The 12,471-nt window shown below is 42.5% G+C and overlaps 1 protein-coding gene across 3 annotated transcripts in view; it reads left to right on the top strand.

The window, feature by feature from the left end:
- Positions 1-12,471, top strand: part of UBQLN1 (ubiquilin 1) — a 62,553-nt gene that overhangs the window by 39,764 nt on the left and 10,318 nt on the right. For all 3 annotated transcript variants that reach the window (XM_070048911.1, XM_070048916.1, XM_070048920.1), the window contains exons 5-6: positions 488-646; positions 802-1,036. In XM_070048911.1, the coding sequence (XP_069905012.1) occupies positions 488-646; positions 802-1,036 (394 nt within the window). The remainder of the gene's footprint in view (positions 1-487; positions 647-801; positions 1,037-12,471) is intronic.

Here is a 12,471-nt window from a genome sequence, read left to right as displayed (position 1 = left end):
TTCTTATGAGCTGAGCAAAGATAGTTAGCCTCATAGGTAGCAAATGCTGAAGAAGCAAACTGTTTTGTTAGAGAAAATTGGTTGGTTGTTCCAAAGTTACTTTCTTACAGGGTCTTTACTATATATTAGTTTTTCCTACTGTAGAAATTCACATAAATTACACAGTCTGTGCTGTCTTTTTTTCTTTCACTCTGTTTTTTAAATTCATCTGTGTTGTTGTGTATGTCTCTAGTTTGTTTCTTATTGTGCTGGCTCAGATTGATTAGAATCTCGTGTTTCTTGTTTGTCTTTAAACTAACACTTTTCATGCACCAGGTTGTTTATCTGGTGTTAAGCACAGTGACTCCGTTCTGCTGTGGTCAGATTTGGGACCTAGTGCAACAGACTAGAGCAAATAACGGCCTCCCCCAAACTTCATTTAACGTTAGTTAATAGCTGAAGTAACTTACATGTATTTGAATGCCTTTTTTTCCTTTTTCTTTTTTAGACACTGGAACTTGCCAGGAATCCAGCAATGATGCAGGAGATGATGAGAAACCAGGATCGAGCCTTGAGCAACTTAGAAAGTATTCCAGGGGGTTACAATGCTCTACGTCGCATGTACACGGATATTCAGGAGCCGATGCTGAGTGCTGCACAAGAGCAGGTGATCACTGACTCCAGGCCTCGGGTGTCACTCCTGTTGTAACACACGTGTGTGACTGAGGGCTGTGTTCATGGGGGGATGTGGTTTCCATTCAGCAGAAAGGAGCTGTGCAACAAAACCTTACTCTTTATGACTTTTGTGTCTGTCTTTTGCAGTTTGGTGGTAATCCATTTGCTTCCTTGGTGAGCAATACATCCTCAGGTGAAGGTAGTCAACCTTCTCGTACAGAAAATAGAGATCCATTACCCAATCCGTGGGCTCCGCAGGCTTCCCAGAATTCATCAGCTTCAAGCGGCACCACCAGTGCTGTGGGTGGCACTGCTAGTAATGCTGCCAGTGGCACTGCTGGGCAGAGTACTACTGCGCCAAATTTGGTACCAGGAGTAGGAGGTAGGCTTCTAATAACTCACTATTTTATTTGTTGTAGGAATGCTTTTTATATGAATACAGAAAACATTGTTGATACTGTTTTTCTCTGTGTATGGTGACTACTTTTTGTGTTACCAGTTTTGCTTTTCATTTTTGATGGTTTTATTTGCCTCCGTAAAAGGAGTTTTCAAAATTGTATATACATATCGGGTACAACATTATGCTTGGATACATGTGTACATTATGGAATGATTAGATCACTTCATTGACATATTTATCACTTCACATGCTTCAGCCATTTTTGTGTGTGTGATGAGAAAATTAAAATCTACTGTTTTAACAGTTTTCAATTATATAGCATATACTTCTCCAGAACTTACTCATGGAAGGTTTTCTTTTGCTAAATTTGAGAGGCAGAGGGACAGAGAACTGTCATCTGGTGGTTCACTCCCCAGATGCCTTCAGTGTCTGGAGCTGGACCAGACTGAAGCCAGGAGCTGGCCACTAAATCTAGGTCTCCTGTGTGGGTGTCAGGGACACAACTACTTGTGCAGGCCCTCCAGTGTGGCATGTGGGCATTTAACTGACATCTTCATAGCTGGGCCAAATGCCTGCACCTGTAGGAGGATTTTAAGTAAGGAATAATGAAAAATTTTAAAGTAATAATGGGATTACCCTGGTTACCATTTGCAGAACATATTGGGGAAAGCCAAAATGATTAAATGGAACTTGATTATGAGGTCATTCAGGTAACCTAGGGCATATAAAATGATAGCTGAGGATGTGACCAAAAAATAGGAAGCAGAAAGACAGGCCAACCATTCACTTACTGACAAAGACCTAGAGAAGATAGATAATTATCCTTATTAGACTGTTATTTATTTATTTTATATTAAGGTATAGTTTTTGTAAAGTACATATTTTACATGTACGTTGTTAGATATTTTGGTGAATTTATACACCTAGCTAATTGCCACCCTAATTGAGACATGAAACATTTCTATCATCCCAATAAATTGTTTTGTGCTTCTTTCCAGCTGATTCTTTCTACCATGAAAACTGCTCCACTCTGTTAGCTTTTCCTAGTCTAGAAATTCACATAAATGGATTATACAGTCTGTGTTCTGTGTCTTTTTCTTTCACTCAGCGTTTTTGAAATTGATCTGTGTTGTTGTGTATGTCTCTAGACTGTTTCTTACTGCTAAAAAGTAGTCCCTTGTATGGGAATCACTACAAATCATTACACTACATATGACCTCTTATGTCTAGCATTTCATTACTTTGTAAAGATAAAAAACCAACAGAATTAGAACTGAAGCCTGGAGAACAAACTTGAGATTCCAAAGTGGGATAGAAATAGCATAAGGTAGAAATTTTGCAGTCATCAAAGTAGATTATTTTGTGGCTTACACAATTGTCTTTGGGGACCTAACTGTAATGGGTCATACAGTGAGTAGCAATGAAGGTGCCAAGTACGGCATGGATACCATTAAGGGTCTAGGTGGTATGTCCATATTTGTCTGGGAAGGACTGGTTTTCTCGAGCCACCCTCAGGTAATTGCTGTTGTTGGGCTTCTTGTTTTTACTGAATATTCTTGTATTGTACTTCCTTGAGTTTCACTCTGATTCCTGAACCAAACCTGCAGCATTGTTCAGTTGTGTCTGATTTTTGAAAAAAGATTTATTTATTTTAAAGTCAGAGTTACATACAGAGAGGGAGAGACAGATCTTCTATCCACTGGTTAATTTCGCAGATGGCCACAGTGGCCAGGGTTGCCCCAGGCCAAAGCCGTGAGCCAGGAATCTGGGTCTCCCACACAGGACTTGGTCATTTTTTGCTGCTTTTCCCAGGCTGTTAGCAAGGAGCTGGATGGAAAGTGAAGCAGCTGGGGTACAGTTTAGTGCCTGTATGGGATGCTGGCATCACAAGTGGCAGCTTTACCTGCTGTGCCACAGCACTGGACCTGATTATGTCCATTTTTGAGGCCATTTGTTTCTCATTTATTTATATGGATTCCATCTACTAGTTCACTCTCCAAATACCTACAGTGGACCAGGTCCAGGCTGGGGCCCAAAGACTGGAGCCAGGAACGCAATCCAGGTCTTCTGTGTAAGCAACAGGAACCCAACCACTTGAGCCACTACTCTTGCCTCCCAGGGTCCGCATAAGCAGGAACCTGAGCCAGGAACCAGAGCTAGGCACTGAACTCAGGCCCCTCAGTGTGGGACGTAGGCATCTTGAGTGAAACACTTGTACCTGCATTTCTTAAAAGTTTATTTTTAAAAATGGCTTCTCAAACCTTTATTATTAATTAATTAATTTTTATTTGAAAACCAGGGTGAGAGATCCTGTATCCACTGGTTTACTCACAGCTGGACCAGGCCAAAGCCATGAGCCTAGAACTCAGTCTGGGTCTCCTATGTGGGTGGCAGGAACTCAGGTATTTGAGTTGTCATCTGTTACCTCTCAGGGTGCCATTAGCAGGAAGCTGAATTGCAAGTGGAACTCTGACTTGAATTCTGACATGGACATGGGCATCCTAACTACAGCAGCAAACGCCAGACCACCTACCTGCCTGCCCCTGTTAAGGAACTTTAAATATGATGATTATGTTTGTATGTTTGGCTGAAGCTTTCCAAAGTCAAGTTTGTCTTGAAATGGCTTGGTAGTCTCATATAACAGTAGGGGAACACAGTCTCCTGTAGAACTAGGGTACATGTTTCTTGGAATTAGTCTGGTTTTAAATTCTGTGTCAGTGGACTCTCAAACACCAGTCCTGAGGCCAGGGTAAACCAGCTGCAGCACGGTGCTTACCAGGATTGTTAAAAATTGGGTTTGCAGGTCTTAACCTTATGGGGGAGACTTTTCACAGTGTCCTTTAAGGTCTATCTTTATATAAAGCTCCGGCAGATTGTAATAGGTGAAGGGGTTAAGATTTTACTTTTGTCCACTTTTCTGCAGATGAAGCTAGAAGAATGGATGCCCTTTGGTCAACTATTCAGATACTGTTTACTGATGTTTTTTCAGTGAATCATATCCAAGATCATTAGCCAGAGTGACATTTGAGTCCTCATATTTGGCATGTAAATAGGAAGAAATGGAGGCATGGCAGCACTTCCCAGGCATGAGAAAGCCTAGGTAGATTTTAAAAGATCCTTTTGTCTAGGCAGAAAAAGTGAAAGATTCTGAATGAGGAGTTTTGAAAAATTCATTGCTGAGAGAAGACAGTGTGTGCAGAATAAATCACAGGTCACAATGAGACATTTTCTTTTGTACAACAGTGGATATCTGGGTTCTGGATATATATAATACAGGTTTTATACAAATTGCAGTAGGAACTGGTGCCGTGGTGCAGTGGTTTGATCCTCTACCTACAGCGCCGGCATCCCATGGGCGCCGATTCTGGTCCTGGCTGCTACTCTTCCAGTCCAGCTCTCTGCCTTGGCCTGGGAAGGCACTGGAGGATGGCCCAAGTCCTTGGGCCCCTGAGCCCACATGGGAAACCTGGAGGAAGCACCTGGCTCCTGGCTTCGTATCAGTGCGGCTCCAGCCGTTGCAGCCATTTAGGGAGTGAAATAATGGACAGAGGACCTTTGTCTCTGTCTCTCCCTCTCACTGTCTATAACTCTACCTCTCAAATGAATAAATGGAATCTTTTTTTAAAAAATTGAAGTAATATTTTTAATCAAGAAACAAATCCTATTTATTCTTTTTATTTTATTTTTTTATTTGTTTATTTTGACAGGCAGAGTGGACAGAGAGAGAGACAGAGAGAAAGGTCTTCCTTCCGTTGGTTCACCCCCCAAATGGTCGCTACAGCCGGCGCGCTGTGCTGATCTGAAGCCAGGAGCCAGGTGCTTCTCCTGGTCTCCCAAGCAGGTGCAGGCCCAAACACTTGGGCCATCCTCCACTGCGCTCCCGGACCACAGCAGAGAGCTGGCCTGGAAGAGGGGCAACCGGGAAAGAATCTGGCGCCCCGACCGGGACTAGAATCTGGGATGCCGGCGCCACTAGGTGGAGGATTAGCCTATTGAGCCGCAGCGCCGGCTCAACAATCTTTGAAGAAGATGTTTTGTTCCTGCTTTAAAGGTTATAGAAAGGAGAGAGCAAAGATTTGATCAGATTTCTTGACTGGTGGGCTATTGATTTTTTTCATTTTGATTAATTTGTTTTTATTTATTTAAAAAGCAGAGAGATATATGCACACCTAGAGACAGACAGCTGAGGTTGGGTCAGTCCAGGACTCTACTTGAGCCATCACCTGCTGCCTCCCAGTGTGTGTGTTAGCAGCAAGCTGCATTGGGAGCAGAGCTGGAACCTGAACTCTGGCTCTGTGATAGGGGATGCCAGCATCCAAGTAATGTTTTAACTACTGCACCAAATGCCTGCTCTGGGTTTTTTTTAAATAGTATGGTTGTCCATAGTAATCACTTTCATTTAAAAGACAAAAAATCAGTTTCATAACTTTGTACTCAGATTTTTAAATTTAATAGCTTAATACTGTAACATTTCATAGTAATATTTCATTTATTTATTTTTAAAAATTTTTTGACAGGCAGAGTGGACAGTGAGAGAGACAGACAGAGAGAAAGATCTTCCTTTGCTGTTGGTTCACCCTCCAATGGCCGCCGCGGCCGACGCACTGCACTGATCCGATGGCAGGAACCAGGTACTTATCCTGGTCTCCCATGCGGGTGCAGGGCCCAAGCACTTGGGCCATCCTCCACTGCACTCCCTGGCCACAGCAGAGAGCTGGCCTGGAAGAGGGGCAACCGGGACAGAATCCGGCGCCCCGACCGGGACTAGAACCCGGTGTGCCGGCGCCGCAAGGCGGAGGATTAGCCTAGTGAGCCGCGGCGCCGGCTAGTAATATTTCAATCAAAGGAAAACAAAATAGCAAAATGAACTTCACTGGCCTATCAAATTGTTAGCATATTTGTATACTATTGTGATTCATATTCAGCTCAGAATTTGATGCAAATATTTATACATACACATACGAAGATGAAATTCGTCAATTTTCCTTTAACCCTGTTGTCAGTTACTGTAGAAACTGAGGAAATCTTGAGTATGAGTCTGCAAACTCTTAAGTAAAGGGTCAGTTAATACTTTAGGTGTTGTGTGTGTGTGTGTGTGTGTGTGTATGTGTGTGTTTAAGATTTATTTATTTTACTTAGATGCAGTTAAAGAGAGAGATCTTCTGTCTTCTGGTTTACTCCCCAAATGGCTGTGACAGCTGGGGCTGGACCAGTCCAGAGACCAGAAGCCTCTTTCAGTCTCCCATGTGGCTGCAGGGGCCCAAAGATTGGGGCTATCTTCCATTGATTTTCCAGGTGCACTAGCCAGGGAGCTGTATCAGAAGTGGAGCAGCTGGAACCCGAACTGGCTCCTATATAGGATGCTGGCACCACAGACAGCAGCTTAACCTGCAGTGCCACAGTGCTGGCCCCAATCCTTAAGGTTTTGCAGGCCAGAAGGCAAAATTAAGAACATTATATTATTAGAGAACAAAATTTTTTATTTATGAAACCTAAAATATAGAGTTGAAATTTCTTTTTTTTAATTTTTTATTTCATTTTATTTTATTTTGATAGGCAGAGTTAGTGAGAGAGAGAGACAGAGAGGAAGGTCTTCCTTCTGTTGATTCACCCCCCAGATGGCTGCTACCACCAGTGCACTGCGCCAATCCGAAGCCAGGAGCCAGGTGCTTCCTCCTGGTCTCCTATGCAGGTGCAGGGCCCAAGCAGTTGGGCCATCCTCCACTGCCCTCCTGGGCCACAGCAGAGAGCTGGACTGGAAGAGGAGCTACTGGGACTAGAACCCGGCACCCATATGGGATGCCGGCGCCGCAAGGCAGAGTATTAACTAAGTGAGCCACAGCACCGGCCCCAAGTTGAATTATCTTAATATATATTTGCCAATTAGAGGACTGGGCTTTAGGAGGAATAACATTTTCTTTAACTGGAATTTACAAAATTGATTGTCCCTGTTCATCTAATGGTGATACGTGATGAGTATTTCATTCAGAACATGAGCTCATTCGAAAAGTATATGATTTTAATAGTATACTTATCAGTTCAGAAGGCATTATTAGAGTTCTGCTAGATTCTTTTGCCATTTGACTGCCAGTACATTGCAGGTTAATCACTTCAAATTGAAACTTGTTAGGTGGTAACTCCTCAGTTATGGTTAATTAGTTTATCTTTATCTTTTTTTTTTTTTTTTTTAAGATTTGTTTGTTTATTTGAAAGTCAGTTACAGATCTTCCCTCTGTTGGTTTATTTTCTAGATCGCCACAATGGCAAGGGCTGGGCTGGATTGAAGCCAAGAGCTTCATCTGGGTTTCACACGTGGGTGGCAGGGATCCAAACACTAGAGCCATCTGCTTTTCCCAGGCTGTTAGCAGGGAGCTGGGTTGGAAGTGGAGCAGCCAGAACACGAACACGTGCCTGTATGGGATGCTGGCATTGCAGGCAGCAATTTTATCCTCTGTGCCACAGTGCCAGCCCTGTTAGATCAGTTTTGAAATATAGAATTTTCCTTGTACTTGCATTGAGTTCTGAAAAAAATACTGCTGGTAGTGTGAACTCAAATATAAGTTGGCAGATTTGCAAAAATGGTGATCTTGTTTATTTTTTTTTATTTTTTTTTAATTTTTTGACAGGCAGAGTTAGAGAAAGACAGATATAAACAGTGAGAGAGAGAGAGAGAAAGGTCTTCCTTCTGTTGGTTTACTCTCTTAATGGCCGCTACGGCTGGCGCCAGGAGCCAGGTGCTTCCTGCTGGTCTCCCTTGCTGGTGCAGGGACCCAAGCACTTGGGCCATCCTCCTGTCCCCTCCTAGGCCATAGCAGAGAGCTGGACTGGAAGAGGAGCAACTGGGACTAGTACCTGGCACTCCAACCGGGACTAGAACCTGGGGTGCTGGTGCCGCAGGCGGAGGACTAGCCAAGTGAGCCACTGCGCCGGCCTTGTTTCTTCTTAATGTTTGGCAGCATAAGAAGTATATAAAAACAGTTTGTGGGCCGGCGCTATGGCGCAGCGGGTTAAAGCCCTGCCTGAAGCGCCAGCAACCCCATGTGGGCTCCGGTTCTATTCCCAGTTGCTCCTCTTCCGATCCAGCTCTCTGCTGTGGCCTGGGAAAGCTGTGTAAGATGGCCCAAGTCCTTGGGCTCCTGCACCCACATGGGTAGACCAGAGGAAGCTCCTGGCTCCTGGCTTCAGATCGGCGCAACTCCAGCCAGTGCGGCCAACTGGGGAGTGAACCAGTAGATGGAAGACTTTTTTCTCTGTTTCTACCTCTCTAACTCTGTCTTTCAAATAAATAATAAGTAAGTAATAAAATAAAGATAAAATTAAATAATAAAATAAATAATAGTAATAAAAGCAGTTTGAGATTGCTGTGGAACAAGAGTCGATGTGAAAATGACTGCCAAGGTAAGAGGTTCATATGTAAGTGCTGGATTCATCGAGAAACATCATCAGGTCTCTAGAAAACGTTCATTTTGTAATACCAGATTTCTTTCTTTCTTTTTTTTTTTTTTTTTTTTTGGTGCTATTTATGTGAAAGGTAGAGGTAGAGAGAGAGAGTCTTCCATCTGCTGATTCAATCTCCAAATGGCTGCAACAGCTGGAACTGGGCCAATCTGAAGCCAGGAGCTTCCTCTGGGTGCAGGGACCCAAGGACTCGGGCCATCCTCCACTGCTTTCCCAGGCCACAGCAGAGAGCATCAACCTGCTTTTTGTTTGCGTGTGTTAGGATGTTGAGCTATTAACAAAATTATGGAATTGTCTCTGGTTAAGAGTGAATGGTGCTCCTCATTGATACTCCTACTGGTTCAATAACATTATAGCTTAAAATACGTTCTACAGACTACCTGCTGATGAATACAACAGTAAATAACCGGAGTATTTAGATACCTTATGTTTCTGCAAATGTTGTGAATCTGAATCCTTTCAATTCTCCAAGCACGGTTTTACAAACATCAGATGTAGCACATCTTACCAGATTCTACTTCAGGTTTTTCTGAAATAGTATTTTCTGACTTCTTTAAGAATAATGTTACCCTATTTGTTGCATGCTGTTTGTTAAAGCATTTTCCAGTCACTTCAGATGTGGCATTGACTCTTCAAATAGGAACTGAGCAAAGTTTTTCTTCCTGTCTCCCTGTCTCTGTCACTCTGCCTTTCAAATAAATAAAAATAACTCTTTATAAAAATTGTTCACTTATTAGGAGCCCAGGAATACAATTCAAAGTCATTTGTGTATTTTAAACTGGACATGTGTGTACGTACATATTTTAAAAGATTTATTTATTTGAGGGTGATGAAGTGAGAAAAAGAGATTTTCCATCTGCTGGTTCATTCCCCCAAATGACCTCAATGGCTGGGGCTGGGGCTGGCCAAGACCAGGCTGGAACCAGGACACTTGTTCCATCTTGTTTGATTTCAAAGCCACCTTAGTAGGGAGATGAATCAGAAGTGGAGAAACTGGGACTCAAACCGGCACTCCATTATGGGGTACAGATATCAATAGCTTAACCTGCTATACCATGATGCTGGCCCCTTAAATTGGATAATAATATTGTACCCACAGTCCTTAACTCTGAGAAAAATCTGTTCTTCCCACAAGACTAATAGACTTAAGTTTGTTTTTTCTTAGTACACTTATTTGTCTGCTGTAATCAGGATTTAATTAACTATTCTATTTGATCACTGCCATTACTAGTTTTTGTTGATTGACCAACAAGTAAACCACTTACAGACTCAACTTTGAAGCTCATTTGTTTCAAAGAAATTTGGCTTTGATAAGATACTTCATTTTATTTTAACATTTCTTAATTTTCCTGCCCATTGCTTTCCTATGGGTGGGGGAATATTGTGTTAAGTCTGTGTGTGTGTATTCTTGAGTGCCAGTGCATAATAAACACAACTGTTCTCTCCCCTTTTTCTCTGTCTGGCCTGGAGGACACGTGGACTGTGGGGAATGAAACAATGTCATTTCATGAGCTGCCGTGATTTCATGAGCATGTGGGACAGCTGACTCTGAGAGCAGTGTGGAACAGTGATAGCAACATAGTCAGACATGTCTCAGACACTCAGCTCTGGTTTTGTACTGCCCAAGCACCCATAGACAATCAACAAGTGAGCGTAGTTTTGCCAATAAAATGGTGTTTGTGGATACTGAAAGTTGAATTTCAGATAGTTTCAACATATCACAAAACATTTCCCTTTAAGTTTTCTCCCATAACCATTTAAAAAGGTTAAAAATTTTTATCTCAGGGACTGTACAGAAACAGGTTGTGGGCTATTGTGGGCTAATTTGTCCTGTGAGTTGTAGTTTGCCAGTATGTTATGTGGAAAAAAGTAAAGGTAAGACATGAGAAAGTAGAAAAAGCAAAGATTAAAAACAGTAGAATGAGGAGCTGGTGCTCTGGCATGGTGGGTGAAGCATCTCATATGGATGGAATGGGTGCTGGTTCATGTCTCAGCTGCTCTACTTCTCATCCAGCTGCCTGCTAATGGCCTGGGAAAAGCAGCAGAAGATGGCCCAAGTGTTTAGGCTCTTGCCACCCACATGGGAGAGCCTGGCTCAGCCCTGGCTGAACCAGCAGATGGAAGAGCTCTCTTTCTGTGTAGCTTTGACTTTCAAATAAATAAATCTTTAGAAAACAAGCAAACAGTAGAATGATAAACTGTAAGGGTGAGTGGGAAGAGTCAATGCTTTAATCCCAATACAACTGTACCATATGGAAGAAAGAAGAGCAAATGGGAAATGAAACAGCTAATTAATTGAGATGATAGGTTTGAGAATATGTTTCAATTTGAGTATATCTAGTCAGCAACCAAAAATCTGGGTGTGAGTTAAATTAATTAGCTTTCAGAGAAAATTTGCATAAATATAGTTGTCATCACCTACTGAATTCAGCTAAATCCAACTGCAGTTCGCAGTAAAAAAGAAGAGAAATAAGAGGAGCATTTTTTTAACAAGTGCTTTACATATGAGTTGATCACATTCATCCTGTAAAGTGGATGCAGTTTTCTCCATTTTATAGATGGAGAAATTAAAGTATGAAGAAAGTAAATAACTTGCCCACAATTGGATTGTTCATTGGAGTTGGACCAAGGGACTCTGGCTGAGACACATAGCTGTGCTCTGAGGTCTTACAGAGGTTTACTGTGCCTCCATTCCACTCAGCATCAGCACTCAGTGGGATTGGGATGGAGACTTTTCATCTAATACTCACGGGGCTTGAAGGTATTCCTCCTTGAGTGGGAATGCTGCATCTGATTTACTTAAGCAATCTTCGGCAGTCCTGAAGGAAGAGTTGGTTCAGTCTTCCTTCACTTACAGGATTTTTCAACAGTTTGACTGTTTCTAATTTTTGCCATAAATTGGCTGTAGAACCTAACCTTTCCTTTGGATATGATTTTACTGTTAAATGCAACCAGAATGTTTAAAATTATTCTAGTATGTATTTTTCCCATACATGCACTAATACCTTTTCCATTTTAGTAAGTACTTATGCATTGTGGCTGTACCTTTTTGCAGTTTAAGGGATGATAGTAACATTAGCATAAATTTCCTTTTCTTTCTTCATAATTTAATTGCTACAGTATTCTTTCTTACTAAAGATATTTGTAAACTCATCATACTTCCTTTTTTCATATAAGTCAAGACCTTTCACCTCTTCACTGAAAGTTCTTAACAGCTTTTGCCATCACCACCCCACAGTTGTATTTTGGGGCTGTCATTAGGTCAAATAAAGTAGCTAGAACACAAGTACTGTCATCTGCAGCAATCAGTCTGATGACCAAGATGGCTGCTAAGGGCTAACTGGCAGGCAGTATGGATACGCTAGGGAGGGGACAGAGCAGGATGGCATGAGATTTTTTTTTTTTTTTTTAAGGATTTAATTCTGTTTATTGGAAAGGCAGAGCTATAGACAGGGAGAGACAGATAACATTATATCACTGAGGGGCTGGCACTGTGGTGTAGTAGGTAAAGCTGCCACCTGCAGTGCTGGCGTCCCATTTGGGTGCCAGTTCGAGTCCCAGCTGTTCGACTTCCTATCCAGCTCTCTGAGGTGGCTTGGGAAAGCAGTGGACTATGGCCCAAGTTCTTGGGCCCCTGCACCTGCATGGGAGACCTGGAAGAAGCTCCTGGCTTCAGATCAGCGCAGCTCTGGCCATTGTGGCCAACTGGGGAGTGAACCGGCAGATAGAAGACCTCTCTTCTTTCTCTTTCTGCCTCTCCTTCTCTCTCTGTGTAACTCTGACTTTCAAGTAAATCTTTGAAAAACAAAAACAACATTACATCACTGATTGACTTCTGAAATGGCCACAACAGCCAGGGCTGGGCCAGCCTGAATCCAGGAACCAGGAACTCCCTCTGGGTCTCTTGCCTGGGTGGTGAGGGCCCTAGTACTTGGGCCATCTTCCATTGCCTTCCCAGA

Source organism: Oryctolagus cuniculus, chromosome 1 (genome assembly GCF_964237555.1).
Source record: "Oryctolagus cuniculus chromosome 1, mOryCun1.1, whole genome shotgun sequence".
In the NCBI taxonomy this organism is placed as follows: Eukaryota; Metazoa; Chordata; class Mammalia; order Lagomorpha; family Leporidae; genus Oryctolagus; species Oryctolagus cuniculus.
The sequence above is the reverse complement of the archived record's forward strand: the minus strand, read 5'-3'. Positions and strand labels throughout refer to the sequence as shown.